Raw genomic sequence first — 21,156 nt, forward strand, 5'->3', positions numbered from 1 at the left:
GAGTGTGACTTGTGTCAGACTTTCTTTCTGCGGTTTCTTGTGAACTTGGTGGTAAAAGCATTGCATTGTCCATTTGTATGTGCCTGATTTTCTCATATGGCTGGGACAAGGAAAAGATACATCAACTAAAAGGCTGCATTTCAGTCTTGATTCAGAATCATCAGATGATTCTGTAGTAGGCAGTATTCCAATTTATTCATGTTTGTATGTCAAGGCATTACCACTTTGGAGCAAAGATATATTGATTGATTGATTGATTGATTGATTGATTGATTGATTGATTTATCGATTGATTGATTACTTTATTAACACATACAGAGAACAATTATTGTACATATTGTACATTGTAATAAACTATATACTATAATGTATTAAACTAATCACTTTCACCCATATATTTAACAAGAAACTTGCAATTTCTGGGAAATTGCAAGTGCAAGTCGCGAGGAATCCACTGGTAACTGAATTCTCTTACCAATTATATTATATATTGTGAGGTCATGTGAAGCATGACAACAGTGTGTGAAGCATGACCAAAAGCTTCACTTTTCTGTTGTGCAAAAGTTAACAAAAAGCAGGTTCACTTTGCTGGCAAAAGATTATCTGACAAACAAGTGTGTTGCCTATAGCAACCACACTAATTATGTACACACACAGAGTTTGGGTTATTCATTCCCAAATTAGCTATGCATTCTGTGTACAATACATGGTACATATTCATCCTTATACTCAGTGTGATAGGCTGTTGATAGATAGACCATGCATATACAGTATCTACCCGTATACATAATTTTCATTAATATATTCACTTGTGATACTGTAGATGTATAGCGATAGATGTATATTCACTGTACGTTATTACTTTATTGACAGACTGTACATATCGTTCACTCGCTCACACATGCAGAGATCCATTGCCGTATATCTTGGGCCAAGCAGCTCAGTATTTTATGTTATCTTTATTTTCAACATTTTTTATTTGTTTCTTGACTTACCTGTACTGCGCCTCTTTCATTCTCACTGCTGTTGCTGTTATGACACCTGAATTCCCCTCTGTGATCAATAAAGTTTTATCTTATATTACTTTGAGACCCTAGTTTTACAAAACCATATAGCAAATATCAATATTATGACAAACTGAAGGACATTGTTAAAATGTCCTAAAATATACAGGAACAGGAGATATGAATATATAATTGTTATAAAAGCCTTCAGTGCCAGATGAATGGAATTTGCCACAAGATTAACATACTGTACAAAGTATGTGTGTGTATACAGTATATATGTACTGTATGTGCACTGAACGTGCCATCCTGATCATCACTGAAACCAAATCCACACTCCCTTGGCTGCTATGGCAATATAAACCAATACACTATTTAATGTTGAAATGTGAACAGTGGCAGAGTTTCGATAGCTGGGAGGAACCAACGGCTCAGTCAGCTTTACAACAATGATTGGAAATCAATATGCAAGTGAACAGGGATATGACGCCTCCCAAGCGGTGTGTGTGTACGACTGTGTGAGTTGGGGCACGTTGGAGCAGTTGTAGATGATGAAGATGTACATGAGGAAGGCTCTTCAGTTACTGGGCAGCCATACCGGCTGGCAACACCATACTGTAATGTGATACGATGAACACATATCCTTGCTGAGGGAAACGTGACACACATACACAAGTATACACACCCACACAATTAGGCATCTTTGTTTTTACAATAGGGGTATGTAATGTGATATTAGGTATACATTTCAACATATTGGGGTACATATCGGAAAATGTTATTATTTAAGTCAGCTCCTCATGACACTGGCAATCGCCTATCTCCTAATTGTGAAGGATCATGCTGTTCCAGCACCTTTTAGTATAATGACCTAGGCTATCTCCCTAGTGTGACTTGGGCAAGAATTGGCCATTGTTTGGGCCGACTAGTCAAGGAAAACATCACATGGTTTTGTTGCTTAGGCCAAAAGAAAATGGTCTAAGTCTGGAGTAAGTGAATAATTTGGCCTAATCCAGGTTGAATGCTATTTAATGCTATTTAATCCTTTTATCTCTGCTGTCGGGCAGAAACCATAGATTTTTTTGTTTTCTACGTAAAGAATTACTTAGGCCATTTAAGGCCGTTTAAGACGGTGATATTTATGATCTTGATATGTATTGTCTGCACATACCTGTAGCTGTGTTCTATCTCTCTCTGCTCTGTGTATGTGTGCCAGTCTGTGTGCGCATTATGTATGAGGTTGTGTGGGTACCTGTGACCCATTATCGTGGTATACATTACCCTCTGTTGTTAAACTCTGACCCAGGCTTACTATTATCTCCATGCATATTTCATGAGTCCCAGATGACAAGGACACATGTATCCATTACTGCCCTGACCACTAGCCTTTACCACAGACCATGATAACAGTAGAGAGATGAAGGAGTCGTGGTAGAAGGAAGAGTAGGGAGTACATTGGCAGGATAATGCAACAAAGAAGTGTTGGAGGGGAGGGTGTGCAGGTACAGTCGAGGAAAAGTGATGAAATGGAAAAATAGCTGGTGCAAAGATCGATTTGTGGATAGATGTCCTTGGATAAAAGATGCATCAGGACAAGATGGGTCTTCTGGAACCTTGTTAATGACAGATTATTGATTGATGAAATTGCTGGCAATTCTGCGAAGGAGGTTACTGTTGCTATGGGATTGACGTGCTAAGGAGAGAAGACTGACTTGTATAATCCCTCAAATTGGCGCATAACAAACACCATGGCTGACAATCAGGTAAGAGCTATTCAAAATTTAGCCCAAATTGAAGTGTCAATTAAAGTAGAAAATATAAGTTTTCTTTCCCAATAATGCAACTGTGGCATCAAATCAACATTTGACAAGTCACAATTTAATTGATTTCACTTGAAAAGTCTTTTCCCAAGTAAGTTATCTACTACTATCTACAATGATTACTAATGAACGCTGAATAATTATCGCCTCATACATCACATTTCAGCAAACCCCCTGCTTCTGGATTGAAGGGCATTTGTGTTGTTTGTTTATCTCATTAAGTAGCTGTTTAAGTAAGGTATATCATTCAGATAGTCTTTTAGAAATGGTTTGTATGAGTTTCTGAATATACTTCTCTTTGCAACTAATTCCCCATGCCACTGACCTGTAAAAACCTGTTGGCTTTCATACATTTTTCATCAAGCCCTGAACCCTGCAGTTTGTCATCACGCAATCTCATTGGCTAAAACAGCCCTCCCAAACCCCTAACCACACCAAACACATAACTGTCTACACTTAACCATCTCTAACATAATGCCTACATGCACATATTTAACACAACCAGGATTTATGTTTGCTCTGCAGTGCATGTTCGCACAATGCATGGTGAGTACGAGCCACTACCCAATAAAAAAAAAGTTAATTAGAATTTAAAAAGTGTGTCTCAAAGAGGGTGCCATGGCATTGGTCCGAAGGTTCATTGGTCCGAATCTGTTAAGAATACTATGCCTAACTCTAACCCTAACCCTAATCTTAACCTCAGTAACTAATGAACCTTCGGACTAATGAACCTTCAGACTTATGGGCACTGGGCAGTCCCCTCAAAGAGTCCAGCTCTATCACAAACAAAGCTGGACTTATGCCTGTTTCTTTGTGCAGGGAAACTCTTCCATTTCCAGTGCTGGCATTCCAGGATCGGACAGTGCCTCTGGGGCCTTCCTTCCAGTTCAGCCACATCTAACAGCCAGTGGGTCTTCTGGAGAGCCGTGCCAGAGTACTACTGCAAGTCCCACACACAATGCCCAAGCAACACACCTTCAACCCCAGGAACACCACAATGATGTGTGCACTCTCACTCCCCCCACACCCTCACCCTCTGATGACTCTGTTCTTAGTTCCAACTCGACATGGATGGTTTCAGCAGACCAGACTGGGAGCCACAGCACCAATACACAACAGCCAGCAGTTACCTCACTTTACCCGAGCCTCGAACACTGGTCGTCATCATCTCCCCAAGCGCCTGCTTGTCCCAAAGTAATGGCTGTATCATCCATCACCTCTGCCACTCTCCTCACACTCATGCCCCACTTTGGCCCTGCCATACAGCAACGGGCAGATGGCGGATATGGTGAAAAATTATACCCCGACCTCAATGAGCTGTCATCTTTTTCTGAGGTCAGCCCAGAGGCTGCAAGTCCAGACACAGCGGTTTCAGACCCTGGTGCCTCAGCCATGCTCATGCCGGGCCCACATCCAGGCGTGAACCTCTCACCGACTCCCAACAGTGACAATCCTCAAGAGGTTCAGCAAAGGAAGTCATCCGGAGGGATTCCAATAGAGGAGGGATCGGTTGGACTTACATTACCCAAAGATCCTCCTGATCAGCAACCAGGTACAGTAACTGAATGGTCAAACTGAGGCTGACGTGTGCCGCAGTTGAGGGTGATTCATACTTAGCTGGTGCTGGTTTATGCAGTGCGATCTGTTGGAAACCGCAGCTCACCTCAAAGCTTCCCCCAACCTCACCTTGTTTAAAACAACCCTCAAAACCCACCTCTTCAGACTTGTATTCCTCAGCTAATTCAAATCCCCATTTTAGTCGGTAGCGCTGTCGCCTCACAGCTAGAAGTTCCCAGGTTTGATTCCTGCCGGGGATGCTGTGGGCGCTCGGGGCGTGTTCTCTCCTCCTCGTCATCAGTGCCCATACCCTAGATGGGGTTGACAAAAGGGCCTTTCTGTGTGGAGTTTGCATTTTCTCCAAGTGTTCCCTACATATGCAGTAATTCTGGTCTCTATGCTGCCTCCCCCTGGTCAGCTGGGACACTATGTCCTACCTACCGGGGAAACTCCCCCCTGTCAGGTGATAAGAAGCGGACCAGAGGGAGAGTAGCGCCCAGGATTACAGCTTAGGCAATTGGCACTGGGTGAAAAATGGGTTACAAAATCGTGGGATCAAATTTTAAATAAAAACATCTAGAAAAATGCTATTTAAATTGTATGTATTATTATTGGCAATTAATAAGTTCTTGTTGGGCTGATGATATACCTTTTGTGGCATTATATTAAAATGATACATGCATTTTTGTGATAGGCCACATCCACTTTCACAACCCGTTTGGGCCAAGATATCTTGTTAACAGACAGAGAGAGACGCTCCCCTTCCCGCAGCAGCAGCATACAACACACACACACACACACACATTACCACCCTAAAACCATGGAAAGTAAATTCACAGGCTTTGGTGCATATGTCTGATCACAAACAGTTCCATATTTCACTTTGTGGGGAAAAGTTTGAAAGTTCATGCTACTTCAGATCAGTGTTGAACTTATTCCAGTCAATACCTCTTTATGTCAATATCTGATCTGAAGTCAGTGTGTCAGCGTAAACACAACCCAATACCAAGAAATACATTTTAAAAATGCTGTGTGTGTGCGTGCGTGCGTGCGTGCGTGCGTGCGTGCGTGCGTGCGTGCGTGTTTGTGCATGTCTAGGAGTGATATACAAAATGGAGACATTTTGTGTAACCTGGTTATTGAATCATTCTCACTACAAACTGTTCAAACAATTGAAGTTGCTGATATTGATGACATGTTATACAATTATTGGTGGATATTTTGTATGTAATTTGAGAGACCTTTTGTTCAAATTCTGTTATATGGTAATTTTCTATGAACAGATTGACAGCATATGTGTTCCTTACAATTCTAATTCTCATAATAGTGTGTGTAATGTGAGTGTCAGAGTTATTCTATACAGAATAGAAGGAAAGGAAGTAAGTATTTCAATTTGAATCCATAGCCATGTATCATCATTATGTATCACCATTATCATCATTATATAATGCTGTGTAATAGATCTACTGAATGCAGTGATGTCAATGCTTGAAAAGTAGCCCTTTGAATATCTGACATTTTTGCTGCACGCCTAAGCACTTCAATGGCAGAGGTACAGTTAACTGTAATAGCAAACGTTTATACCTAGAGAAGGTCGGTGAAGTGATGTAGATAATCTTATAACTGTGTATCTCATGACTTCTTACAGATGGCCAGCCTTCACAGCGTGTCTGTCCGCCATTGGAGATCATGCTGGCTGTCGGTATCCCTGTCTTCGTGATGTTGGTCATCGCTACTGCCATCTTAGGTGACCGGCATGTCTCCATTCTGTAACCTTACCTATAGCTCTCACACCTGATTTAACTACCTCTTATATTATTCAATAAGCACCAGCCAGCCAACTATCTCTAGCTTCTAGCTCTACTATAATTTACCATGTTGAGTATTACTATTTTTACCTAAATTAGTTTAAACTAGCCCTTACCCGTTCAAAGATATGAGCTCTGAAATGATGTGCAGTGTGTGGGTTATGGGGTGTGCACTGTGCACACAGTATATGAGGGATGGAAAGTGACTTTAACTGGTGCTTACATGATAATATGTAGGAGCATCAATGTAAGAAATACCTGTTTCGTTTAATGGCTACAGAGATACTGTGTACCGATCTGCATGATTTTTGGACAACATCTATAACGGGGCCAGACAACCCCCCCACCCGCGTGTGCGCACACACACACACACACACACACACACACACACACACACACACACACACACACACACACACACACACACACACACGCACACGCACACAGCTGGTTAAACATGTTGCCTCATGCTAGATGCAGAATAGATAAGCCTCATGCTAGATGCAGAATAGATAGTAGATACACCATAAAAATGCTAATATACAGCATATGATTTGTGGAAGTGACAAACAGGCTTTACAGTTATGTCAGGTGTGTTCATATGCTTATGGTGATGCGATTTCAGATCAATTGCTCCAGCCATTGAGGAGAAACGCTGTGACAGACACTCAGACACTCAGACAGACAGACACTCACTCAGACATTCCGAAAATTATATGTTAGATATTGCACAGGATGAACAGTACTTTATTTATTTCAGTGCAAACTCCCACCAGTTATCTGGTAGTTTGATTCCATTTCCCATTCAGTATTAATTTTGAGCATGATGTGTAGGGTTATATGGTCATAAGTATCTGTGCCGTGCATTTGTGTCAACTGCATGCCAAAGCTTAAGTTAGGAGGAATAACAAGATTGTGACTCTAATTGGCACCAGTGAGTGTCAGAATAGAATCTGATATGCAATATTTTGGCGGTCCAGTAATAAAGCTGTCATTTTGGTAAAGTTTTGACTTGTTCCACAGTAATGAGGCTAACTAAATCTTGCTATCCCATATCGAGGAGCAAATTATGTCAATGATGTCAATAATGAATCCATATATTCATTCATATTCATGTCAATAATGAATGAGTCTAGGATCTCTGTTTCCTCCACCATGTCCGATTATGACCCACTGATGATTGATGAAGCATCTGTTTTCTCCATGACTGTATGTCCCATTGATGAGGCACCTCTGTATCCCCCACTACAACCTAATTATGAAGCACCCTTTTCACCGCTATGTCTCATTGATGGAGACTTGCAAAACATTCAAGGAAATCTTTTTTTCCGGGGCCTGTCACCTACATGAAAACTGAAACTTAAACGTAAGTGAAATCACTTACCCTATACCTTTAAACACATTGGGTCGGGTCACGACAAGCATTGATCGATAATTCTAGGTTAGGATTGTGAATCCCTGTTAAAGTAAGCCTTGCAGAGCCATGAGGCCCATAGGGCCTAACCCCGACTGGACAATTTCAAACTTGGTGTCTGGTGTGTGTGCTCCAACTGATCTGGGGGTGTTTTGTGCCAAATTGGAATTCGATCAGATCAAAGGTTTACTATAATTAAAAAAACACCAATATCCTGTATCTGTCTGTTCCTGGGTGTGTAGAGGATGCACCAAATCTCTGGTTTCACGGATTGGCAGAGATTTGCGTCCCGCCAGTGCCGCTGCGCCACTAAAAGTGGTGGCAACGTGTACAATGGAAAGTATAAAAATGCAACAATTTAAAGAGGAGAATCATTGATTTGGTTCCATTTCACAGTCGAGATTCTTGGATGCCCTGAATACCCTTCAAAGATAATTATTTTTCTATGATTGGTATGTTTTTTTATATACAATATATTTTTGGGGGATTTTTCTGCCTTTATTGATAGGGGATAGTAGAGAAAGGCAGGAAACAGGGAGAGAGATGGGGATTGGGGAGTGACACGCAGCAAAGGTCGCTGGGAATGGGATTCGAACCCACAACATGCTCTCAGGCTGCACAGAGCCTACCGGTATATATGTGGTATGCGTCTGGACCGCTAGGACAGTGGGCGCCCATGCCTACAACATCTAATGGATTATTGGACATTAAGGTGATTTTTGTGTTATATTATTGTGTAATCCTTAACTACTCAATGCTGTTCACTCACTTTCTTGGTTTTTCTTTCTGATGTTCAAATCAGTGAAGTTCCTGTGTTTCCCCTCAAAACCACAAGACGTATCGCTTCTATGTTCGATGAAGGCCAACTGCAGCGTCCCAACATACCCAACTGTCCTGCCCAAGAATCCATTCAACAACCACACAGGGAATATCAGCGCAGGTACATTTATATGCCATAATATTAGCATCAGCACTAGCATTATTTCACCCCATTGGTTCAACCCCTCCCCTTTTCTCCATCATTGTGCCTCTGTCAGCCTGTCCAGATTCAACCAGCGATGGTACGGGCGGTTGGCGTATTATCGGGGGGACGTTGGCGCAGGAGAATGAGTGGGGCTGGCAGAGCAGCTTACAATGGAAAGGGAAACATATATGTGGAGGGGCAATCATCTCCCCACGCTGGGTCATCACTGCTGCTCACTGCTTCACTGAGTAAGAGCTGGAGAGTGGTAAGAAAGGTGGGCTTATTGGGGACACTGCTTGTAGAGGGAAACACCCTGAAGATGGAGAGGGCCCTTCAGGGAGGCATGGTGGTCCCATTCGATTACAATACCTATAATAATATAATATAATGGGCTTCAAAAATGACATAATTTCAAGTTGCATGCTTATGTTCAGAAAGATAGCAAATCACCTCCTATCCTTTGAATAAAAGAATCTCCAAACTGTGCTATAAACCTTTTACCTATAGGCCTAAGTTTTAGTGATGGAAACACGAACAATATTTTCAGGATTCAGTACACGTGCATGACGGTGTCTGTGTCTATCTACCACAACAGGTACAACATGGTGCATGAAGAGGACTGGCTGGTGGTGGTGGACACAGTCAGTGTGGCAGATGATTCTCATGGAAAGCGCTACAAAGCGCTGCAGGTTCTCTATCACCCCCGCTTCAGCAAAGACAACAATGACTACGACCTGGGACTCCTGCGCACGGTCACTGACATAGATATGGAAGGTGAGAGGGGAGGGTTCCATCTACTGGATGACGTTCATCTTCACACAGTTTATTGAAGTCTGCTCCATTCAACACATCACAATTGCCAACTTTGCACAGTTAGTTTTATACATATAGCCTACAACTGGCACAATGTTGAATTGAGGGTAGATAAGATTTCCATTCAAAAGATTAACACATAAAGTATTACATTAAAACATACAGTACAGTACACTATGTGTAGCCCCAGCCAATAAACCGACCCGCAAACGCCCTGCCAATCGAGCTCAGCTCTATTGGCACAGTGGTTTGGGTGTCGGACTGGCGAGTGGGAGAGTGGTGTTTGATTCCCGCGGCTGCGCATCACTACAATCTGGCGTTGTCGGCAGGATTAGGAGCGTGATATCCTTGCGTGAGGGACATGAGGGACGTCGTGTGCGGTGGTCCGCAGCGTGAAGTGTGAAGCACGAGCACGCGCTTCAAAAGACCGAGGGGGTGATTGTAGCCCCAGCCAATAAACCGACCCGCAAACGCCCTACCAATCAAGCTCAGCTCTATTGGCACAGTGGTTTGGGTGTCGGACTGGCGAGTGGGAGAGTGGTGTTCGATTCCCGCTCCTGCGCATCACAACATATGCATTCAATTAAGTTAACGTTAGTTAACTACAGTAGCTTACATACAGTATGAACATTAGGTGTTCCAAGTGATTCCAAGTTCCAACTAATACTACTACTACTAATAATAATAATAATATAATAATAATAATTAGTGCATACAACATTACATACACACACACACATGCACATATATCGGCATACATACATCTAGCATTTTGGAGAAGAACTCTTGTAATCATCCCTTCATTTGTATGTAACAATGCCATATTAGGTGGAGTCCGACCGGTGTGCTTGCCGAATCCTAGAGAGACGTTCCCCGCTGGAACCTCGTGTTGGATCACTGGCTGGGGATACACTCAAGAAGGGGGTGTGTTGTTTGGTTACACCCCTACTATGATATTATCCCATCTGATCATACTGTTTATTGTTGACTGTCACTTTACTATGTTCCCTGTTTCTTCCATCAGCCATAATACACTGTATATATTTTTTAAAGCCCTTCTTTGGCATATTCCTTATACTTTCCCCTGGCATGTGTTCCTGTGTCCAGTGCTGTTCTAGTCTAAATTCACCTTTTCTCCCCTCATTCTCTTTCTCAGGTTATGTGTCAGATAACCTGAGACAAGCTCATATTGAGGTGATATCTCAGTCCATATGCTCTCGCCCAGGTGTCTATGGCCCCCACCTAACTCCCAGAATGCTTTGTGCAGGGAAAATGGAAGGAGGTTTGGATTCCTGCCAGGTATATACCCAGTTGCACAACGTTTCAAAATTCAACACAATCTTGTGTCAGATACAGTCAGTCAACAAAACTAACACACCTCTTTGTCAACATGAAACAACACCCTTTTATTATTTTGACGACTGGCAAAACGTTTGTTCGCCCCATGTGGTTTGAAGGGAGACAGTGGAGGCCCTCTAGTGTGTCAGACTGCCGCGGGAGACTGGAGACTGGCAGGGATAGTGAGCTGGGGAGAAGGCTGTGGACGGCGCAATAAACCAGGAGTCTACACCAGAGTCACCCAACTGATGCACTGGGTCGGAAAATATCTAGAGGTACAGAATATAGTAGTCTTGTGTATCTCAGTGAGTGTATACTGCACTAACTTAGACAGGGTTTAGGCGCCATGGAGGTTGTGGGATCAAAACCATCGTGGTGCATCTGGCTTTGTCGGGCGTCTAAGCAAACTCAATTGACCCGTGTTCATGGTAGGGAAGCCGGGCAGGGAGGGTGATATTGGCCATTACACATAACTCCTACGGGCTGGGACGGCACCTGTCAGCTGGGACTGGTGGGTTGGGCAGGAGGAGTAGTAGTACAAAGGCCCTACGTCCTCCTCACCTGTAGGTAGAGTCAGTATAGTGACAACACAGAAATGTGTGGGGAGGAAATAATTGGCATAACGATTACATTGGGTAGAAAAAGGGGTTAACAATAATTGGCTACTCTAAATAAAATAAAATAAACTTAGACAGGGTTAGTTATTTTGGATTCAACTGAAGCCACCATAGTGGTTGAGTGTTGAGTATTTATTTTATATTTATTTCACACAATCTGGGAGGTGGGTATACAGTATACAATATATAAATATAAAATATGCAAAATGTTCTACCCGTATCCCATACTGTCGGAGAAAGGTGTTCAGATGATTTACCCGGAATTTTAAAAAAGAAGACAAAACCTAGCCTCAGGAACCCAGGCTTTTAGACAAAACCCAACCTGCATTGTATTGAGATGGTATATCATGACACTGACAGTCCAAATGTTCTGTTTTCACAGATGGACAAACCAGATGAAGCAGATGAAGCAGAGGAATCAACAACAGCCACTAGTATTACTACCACATTATAGTTGTTTTTCTCACTGTATTTCATGGGCCAACATGACCATACTGAAATAAAGAAGCACAGTCGATTTTATCAGTTTCTTTTCTGTGTTGTTGCCGTTTATATCTTACCAGGTACAGTGGATTACTATAGCACATAATTATAATCATATTCCTACATTTATTTCCATTTCCTAGATTTAAAAAAATATTTTTTTTCAATAGATTTTAAAAAGTTTAAACAAAGGTATCGCAACCTTTCATCAATTCAAAACAATTCCAACAGTTTTCAGTATAGAGGGTATGCGCGTGACATCATCATCATACCAGGAAGTTATGCAGGAACGCCTACTGAGTGGCAAAAAACTACTTTCTGGCCTTGACAGCCCATACATTAACAGAAAAGTCCTATCTGATTGCATTAAACAACGTTAAATGACATTAAACTCATTTTGCCACTCTATATGCCATTCACTTTATGCATGCGCATACCCTCTATTAAATAGATCAAATTTGACATTTGAAAGAAGTTAGTCAGTACAAAATACTGTGCTATGGAAATACATTAAGGTGGTGCAGCTGGACGCAGCCAGGACATTGTCGTGAAAATCTTCTGGAACCTTGATGATACACAGAGGAAAGGACCAACTCAGGGACAGGTTAGACAATGTGGATCATGTGAATTGCAATGGACACTGGCACTGTAGTTCATTGGTTCTCAAAGTGGGATCCTTGAGGGAGTTCCAGGGGGTCCCCAGCTAAATGATAGTTAGGAACCAATTGAACAGATAGATGGGATGGAATTGGGGGTCCCAGAGATAGAAATGCCATTAACTGGGGTCCCTGAACTTAAAATGGTTGAAAATCACTTCTTATCTTTTCAAATGGCTCTGGGCTGGGGGTCCGTGGGCTAATCAATTTTTGGGGGTCTTCGACCTTGACATGAAAAAGTTTGAGAACCACTGCTGCAGTTTGCGCTTTGATACAGTAGGTGGCGGCATGCACCTCACATACCCGCCACAACAAGTTAGAAGAGGAACGAATGAATGACCACTGCGCAGTAGCAGCCAGAGATAAGGTACCGCTCAGGACAACATTAACCAACCCAACATTGACCCATCCTCTATTGCGCCAATACTAACAAACAATGTTTGTTATGGCTGCAATCCAGCTGCCAAACGTATGTATGTTGTTCTTTGGACCTCCTGGTAGGTGGATATTGTATGATTTGCCTCTAAAGAAAGCATTAAACGGTTTTGAGGAAGTCTTTCGCCATATTCCCGCTTCATAAAGTTATCGGCAAAGTCAATCATTAGACAATTGACATTTGACATTTGTGCCATTACATAAAAGTTACAACAAGACAGGGATTTACACCGCAGGTAGGTCTATATATCTGCACTGCAGTTGCCGCTGGGATTGTAATTGTTATTTGCGAATAATAACAATGCTGTTCAGACGGTCGGTTACAGACCGTCTATGATTATTGGTGCTGACACTTTTTCTCGGTCTGTTTTTCCCAACAGTTTAAACAGAATGTGCTCGGTCTTAAACATAGCGAAACCTGTACAGGCTCTGGCCTTCACGCTTTGCCTGCGATCAGCAGCCAGGAGCTGGAGTCATGCATCAACCCGGGGCAGAGCCGTCGGTACGGGCGTACACAGGCTGCAGCCCCGAAGAACACTCTGCTCCAGGGGGGCGCTGGAAGGACTCTTCTTTAGACAGGTGAGCTGTTGCCTGTTGGCTGTTTTTATGTGTGTGTTTCTTTTCTTCTTCTACAAACAAGGAAATCACATTTAAATTGAGTTGAAACATGATAACTCTGTCTACACCAGTGGCTCTCAACCTGTGGGGACCCCCAGGGGGGTCCCCACATTATTTTGGGGGGGGGGGTCCCCAGATGATTAACTAACTGTTCAACATTGTTTTCTCACTCAAAAGTAAACAAACCAAAATAAAGTTTTAAGTGTATAGACTAGGGTATCTGCACATTTCTAAAGTTAATACCTCTAAAATGATAAATTAAACATTGGCCAAATTGTCAAATATTAGAGGCAAAAATTGTGAAAATAGCAGATCTTCATGCTCACAATGCCTCGCAGCATGTAGATCTGCTATTTTCACAATAGAACCGTGTTATACAAATGTAATGCCTCAACTCTTAAGTGCTCATCTGGGTGGGGGGGTCCCCAGTTCAAACATGATTATTTTGGGGGTCGTGGCCTGAAAAGTGTGAGAACCACTGGTCTACACAACATCATGCTAGCTAACTGAAGGGGGGGTAATTTGGGGGCATGTAACCCATCGACTTGAGGCCAATTCTACAAATGCCTTCTAAATAACTAGTTCTCACACTTAAAAGGATTTTTCCAAAATGTAAAAAAAATAGTATATGTACAAGTTGGCATCGTGGCAAACGTGCTGTGAGCTTTTATATCTGCTATTTTTTAACAGCCAACGCAAATATCAAATTACTTAGACGCTTTCCTGGTTTTAATGGGTTGATTTGCACTTGTGCAGGTTATAAATGCAAAATGGTATAACTCAATATGATGTAAGCATTATTATACACGCATCAGATTTTATTTTGCCTTTTATGCCTTTGTTGGATAGGACTGTAGACTGACAGGAAATGGGGGGAGAGATGGGGAGTGACACACGGCAAAGGTTGTCTGGATCTGGAATCAAACTGGTGCCGCCGCCAGGCATCTATGCCTAAAGTACCATGCATAGTAGTACATAAGGACCGCAGGAATACACAAGAAACGGAGGCGGAGAGTGATTTAATCTGGTTGTTCCGTAGGTCCGTACATAACTGTCTCTGTCCGTAACCTTACGGACAACACTCAACCCGACGGATTAAAACCGATAAAGACGTACGTACGCTTGAACTACCCGTGGCGAACTTTTGTCAACCGTGGCAGTAGTGAGGACAATTACTTATGACAGCGGTTCTGAAACTATGTGTCCCAACAAGAAATATAATTTAGCAAGAAACGGGAAAAAAGGAACGTCATTGCAATCACTGAAGAGGACGTCTGCACTCCTCACAGGCTCAAACGGCGCATGAGAAAACATACACACAAACGCGCGCGCGCACACACACTCACACCGTCTGTCCTCCAACAGCGAGAGGGCTGAGTGCACTGTGTTTTGTTATAATTACTCAGTCCGGGTGGTTAATCTGTACCTCGGTCCCTCGCAGAGTTGCATTTACCGCGATAATGTTGCTGATAGACAGCAGCTTTTATACCAAACATCACGTCGGTCGTCGGGTCAAGAAATGCTGTGGTTCTACATATTTTGGCCACCTCCATGTGGCGCGCGGCCCCAACAGGAGCAGAATTGGAGCGGAGAGCGCGTCGGCACGTAAAAAACGTAGAGAGGAACTATGCATGTCGACAGATCTACCGTACATACTCTCTCACCCCAAAACTTACACAAAATCACGCATACGTAACTATAAACGGCCCTAAGTGGTATGCGCCTGGACCAGTAGACCAGCAGGCGCACCATCACATCAATTTGAATTTGGGGGAGTGTTAATTTGTTCACGTCATACTCGGATGTCATCATCATCACGTTCCTCTATCTGTTCAGTTGTTTGAGGCAGTGAGCTGTACCTATACCTACCTGCTGGCAGACAGAGAGACCAAGGAAGCAATACTCATCGACCCTGTCCTGGAGACTGTTGACAGAGATCTGAAGCTTATGGAGGAACTGGGGCTGACTCTGAAAATGGCAGGTAGCTAGTCTAGCTCTAAAAGAAACATCTATTATTAAAATCTAAGAGGTGTGGTTATTATTGTGTAGCTGTATACCGCCATAAAGTCATTTATTCTTTCTTCGATAATGCATAATCCTAGTGCAATCAACCACTTTCACCATTGTCACTAACCATGTTAGTGTGTACACTATTTATCTTTATTAACTTGCTATGTTTAATTTGTTACATTTTTTTTAAAATTTTATTTATAGCTCCTTGTCAGACATTTACACAACATCATTTCTAGATTTCACTGCACCATTTTCATGCCACTCTCATGTCAGTATTGCACGTGTGTACCCTCTTTATCTGTCGGTGGCTTGTTGCACACTTCTTCTCGTGCTCTGATTTGCTCAAACTGAAAAGACAAAAAAGAGAACTTTCCTTCTTCACCGTTGATCTCCGCTACTGATTCAACACACTAATTTGGTGAACAGACAAACTTCCCCCAGACCGATTAATTTGTGCGGTGAGACACACTGCAAACTAGAAGCAGTGCTCTTCCGAGCACAGGTCTCCACCAGGCCATGCGTCCTGGTGGTGCTACTGTATAATAGGCCAATGTAAAAAGGGTGGCATATGTTCTTCACCTTAGACCTTTCATGGCAATCGGACGCTGCATGCATGATTTGAAGCATTGTGTTCCAAAAATGTTTTTTTGCTACCTTTTAGTCTACCTGCTGGTGGCGCTATATCAGGCCAATGTGAAAAGGGTAGCATTTTTTCCTTGACATAGTGGGAATATGTGTGGCAAATGTCACGGTAATTGCAAGCTGCGTTGATGATTTGAGGCATTTTGTTCAAAAACTGAGCAATCCTGCAAACTTTGGAAGCTAATATTAGCCAATCAGGATGGAATATGAAATATCAGACGGATCAGACTTGATCACATGACTATAGAGATACTGTGTACTGATTTGTGTTATTTTTGGAGAAAATCTGAAGGAGTAATATCCAAAACATTGTTTTACATAAGTCGGCCCAAAGGTGGCGCTATAAAAGGCTGATGTGAAAAATGCAGGGCAAAGGTTTATCCTTAGCCTCTAGGGAGTGCTCTTACAAAGTTTGAAACTGATCGGTGGAGTTATAGGTAAAACCACAAATTGGCCTGTTATAGCGCCACCATGATGCTGATTTTTTATTTTATTTAAGTGGCATTTCTTCCTCTGCCTAGTGGGAACGAGTGTGTGCGATTTCATGATAATTGCACTTTGCGTTTGTGATTTGAGGCATTTTTTTCAAAACGGCTCAATCCTACAAACTTTGGAAGCCAATCAGGATGGAATATGCAAAATCGGACAGATCTGTGTCGATCACATGACAGTCGAGATACTGCCTACCGATTTGTAGGATTTTCTGTTAGAGTAGTGTACAGAAATGTGTTTTGCAAACATCGGCCACTAGGTGGCGCTAGAACAGGCCCATTTGAAAAATGTAGGGCAGAGGTTCTGAATTGGCATCCAGGGAATGTGTGTGCTCACTTTGGCAGCGACCGGGCCAACGGCGACTGAGATTAGGTGGTAACAAACTGTGAGGACGCACGGACGGACGCACGCACGGACACATGGACGGTAGAAGAGGAAAACATACTTTCCTCCATGCCTTTGGCTGGTGGAGACAATTACTGCTAATTGTTGGCCACAGATGCTCAATTACGTCCCAACTGAAGTGACCAAAAGTCGGCTTGTTGTGTTGGGGCCTTTATGTGTATCCTCTTTCTCCCCAATAGTAAACACCCACTGCCATGCGGACCATATCACAGGCACAGGGCTGCTGAAGCAGAGACTGGTTGTTTTGAAGAGTGGCATCTCTAAACACAGCGGTGCCGCTGCAGATGTGCTCCTTGCAGACGGAGACAAGATTTCATTTGGAAAATATGTAAGGATTCATCCTTTCAACACAATGTGCACTGCTCAAATGTGATGATGGCTATTTCCTATTTTACATGTTCATCTCTAGACTAGTGTGTAACGGTGGCCTTCGCCTCCTACTCCTCCCGCCCCAGCACATAGGAGTACATTCAATGATCAATATCACCCTCCCCGCTCGGCTTATTCCCCCGAACACGGGCCTATTGTGTTAGCATCGACAGCCGACAAAGCCGGATGCACCACGGTGGATTCAAAGAGGGATGTTTTTTTTTTATCTCAATCAAACAAAAAAAAAAGCTGTGAAATTATGTTTATTTTGTACTTTCAGAATGCTATCATGCACTATTTGACAATTTTAGCTTGGTAATTGGTGTACTACAAATACATGTCCAATATTTTCCATAATCAGGGAAAGCGCAAGTGTTTCACCTCTCTGTTTCTTTGATATTCAACTGTGCTATTTTTGTTATGTTTACTCTGCTTCCTCCACAGTCCTTGACGGTGAGGGAGACTCCAGGACACACGGATGGGTGTGTAACACTGGTGACAGGGGACCAGAGCATGGCATTTACTGGGGACACACTGCTGATCAGAGGCTGTGGCAGGACAGACTTCCAACAGGGTATGCCTTTACTATTACTTTGATTTATTAGGGATTTATTTTACAATTTACTGGAGGTATTTACCAGATGCTCTTGTCCTGTGCGACTTACAAAGTGCAAGGTTGTAATAAGTTCCATTATATCTACTAGCAGGAAGTACAGACACATACAGACACAAATGAATAAATAAGTGCAAGGAGATGAGATGGTGTCTAGGGAAGAGTTGTCACACTGCAGGGAAGATAAGTGGGAGGTGACTCCAGTCCTGACTATGGAGGTAGTTCCACTGCTTGGAGGCCAGGAGGGAGAAGAGTAGGGTAGGGAGGAACAGATGACCTACTAGGATTATTATGTAATCCTAGTGTAGGAACTTGGAAGGGGTGTGGGACTGGATCATATGTGACAGGTAGGGGGTTGCCATTCCTTTGGGTGCCTTACTGTAGGTGATAACTAGTGTTTTTGAAGTGGATGCCGATTTGATCAATCTTATTGTTGGGATTTGATAGTTTTACTTATCCACAGTAAATTGCAAATACTGCTACATTATTCATTTTCAGTACTGACCCAGAAATATCTATCCGTGCTTATGACCCAATCCAATTTAGTATTATATGATAATTGATTGACAATTATAATTGTGCACTGTGCAGTCAAAAAGAAGCCTGTGTTAGTTTTTGTTCTTTTGATGCACTCTCAACAAATGAGCAACATTCCACCAAAAACAAGGTCTTCTGTTTGTTTTTGTAATGTAGCTTAATGAACACATGGTGGCAGTATTAAATGATTTTGCCATGACAATCTCAGCACAACTTTCCTCCTCTTTCTCAGGTTGCCCCAAGAGGTTGTATCAGTCAGTTCATCAAAAGATTTTCACACTGCCTGCTCACTGCCTAATCTTCCCTGCACATGACTACAAAGGTTAGCTGCAAATCCCACTTTCCTTAGTCTCATTCATTTTGGTTAACTGATTTTAGATTAAATTCATTTTTTTTATGGTAAGTACTACCAGCTTTTCATTAGAAACATTTACCTGCACTTTGCTTACACACTTTATTGTGAGAAAAGATCATGAATAAGTCCAAACTTATAACCATCCATGGGCCATATGTGGACATTTTTAGTAGATGCTTTATATAAAAGACTGTCTTCTATGATGTCGCAAATAACGTGTCTATTGGACCCATAGTTTTAAGTGCTTTATTGGCTTTTATCATATTTTGAAGCAAGTCCAAGTTAAAGTAAAAGGTCATCTAAATTGCAACTGATCATTAGACTGGATGTGTTCCTGTCTTATCAGGTCAGACAGTGTCCACGGTTGGTGAGGAGCGAAAGTTTAACCCCCGTCTGACCAAAAGCCTGGAGGAGTTTGTGGAAATAATGAACAATCTGAACCTTCCCAAGCCTGCTAAGATAGGTATGGAAGAAGCAGAAAACGTGATTCTAGTAGTCAGTCTCTACTACAATGCCTCCATTATCAATGCTCTTTTAGCAAACGCAACACTTCATCCCTGGGGTATACTGTAAGAATTATCATGTGAATGAGTATGACAAAGTTGGATTCATATCAGTGTTGCACAACTTTTTAAATAAGAACATGCAATGTCCTCACCAGCTCACATTCACGTTGATGAAATTACTGTATAGTCAGCATGTTACTATTACTATGACATTGCTTTTTTTCCTGTTTTTCCCTTGTCAGATATTGCAGTCCCTGCTAACCTGGTTTGTGGACTACATGAGGTTTGAGTATTTAACAAGAGCACGGCTGTTACTGACAGGCAACATTATCAGATTTACACTGTTGTATTGACATTGGATTAACGAAAGCTAAATATTTGATTTTGAATGGCAGTATAATATTACGTTAAGTTTAAGTTTGTATATTTTAAGTTTAAATCATAACTGCTGAGTTATAGCAGTTTGCTACAAACATGCGCAGATGGCCTAAAATAAAAATGTCAGTAAGCGATGTTACAACATTTTGTACATAAACAAAATCACTAAGATGACCTATTTTTTAATAAAGTTTTATTCTTCTTTCAAATGTCAAAATGTGTCGCTCTTTGTGCAGCTGCTTGGTTATTAATAGCACAGAAGTTGGTAAGAAGTAATGCTCAGACAGAAATGTTCCATTCAAGGTTTGGTTTAGTATTCATGAATGCTCAACTTGGGAGTAGACAATTGAGTCCTTCCACATGGCCTTTCCAGTGATTCCGGAGTCCTCTTGCCAAGGCAACACACACTCACACACAGTTGCTAGCTAAAGCCTTTTTTGCATAGTAGTAAAATTAAACTCCTGTTTGCATTCAGATTTTAGAATCACCGAAGGCCATGTTTCCACTGTGAGAGTCCTTGTCATGGACATGCGTGCTTGCGTTCCTATCTATTTATTGAATGTGGCTATTAGAGTCAGCTATTGAAATTCATCACTCTGTACTGAAATATAGCATCCTGGCTGGAGAATGTCAACAGGGAAAACATATCTTGAGGATTTTTGGGGGATGTTATGCTTTCTCCTCAGTCCGCATCTCTCATCATGGCCCATTGAGTCATTCATTGACACTGTCAGGAGAGGAAGACAGGTTTGGGTGGATGTGCATGCCTTTGGCCTGAATACAAACAAACCGTTGTCAAGCTGCTTACACCTCTGATTGTGCACTTAAACCCTGGGATATCTTTTCTCTTATTTCCAAGCAATGCTATGTTTTCTTCCCACGTGAATATTGTTTACCCGAGAAGGTAATCGTATACTGCTTCTGCGGCTATGAAATGCCTGCAAGTGTTTTGAACTCACTTGAAAGGCACATGGCAGGCGGACAGAATGTCTCTGTGGCTGCTGTGTGAACTTATGACTTGATAAGAATATCTGGTAAAAGCAAAGAAAAGGTCAGTATCCTCTTGTCACGTGCACGTTAATACTGGCGGGCCACACAAATGCACACACTTTCCATCTACCAGCTGTCTCTGTCAGCACTTGAGGGCAGACAACCCTTCTCTCTTACTTAGCTTATGCTCTATCTGACACCTGTACCAGCTCAGGGGCGTGACCATGCATTATTGGCATCAAGTGGAATATGTTTTGGTGGCAGTGTTTTCTTCATAGAAAGGCCCTATTCGGCTCTTGAAAACTAAAGACAAGATGCCACTGCCAGCT

General features: G+C 42.2%; 1 protein-coding gene across 1 annotated transcript; it reads left to right on the forward strand.

Annotated features, from left to right (window-relative positions):
- Positions 1-12,970: 12,970 nt before the first annotated feature.
- On the forward strand, positions 12,971-20,046 carry ethe1 (ETHE1 persulfide dioxygenase). Its single transcript, XM_080720399.1, has 8 exons — positions 12,971-13,145; positions 13,290-13,488; positions 15,364-15,508; positions 17,259-17,407; positions 17,893-18,022; positions 18,831-18,920; positions 19,300-19,416; positions 19,702-20,046. Exons 2-8 carry the CDS (start codon positions 13,300-13,302, stop codon positions 19,746-19,748), a joined length of 867 nt encoding a protein of 288 aa, XP_080576525.1. The 5' UTR covers positions 12,971-13,145; positions 13,290-13,299; the 3' UTR covers positions 19,749-20,046.
- Positions 20,047-21,156: the final 1,110 nt, after the last annotated feature.

Source organism: Nannobrachium achirus, assembly GCF_963921795.1.
Source record: "Nannobrachium achirus genome assembly, chromosome: 2".
Taxonomy (NCBI): domain Eukaryota; kingdom Metazoa; phylum Chordata; class Actinopteri; order Myctophiformes; family Myctophidae; genus Nannobrachium; species Nannobrachium achirus.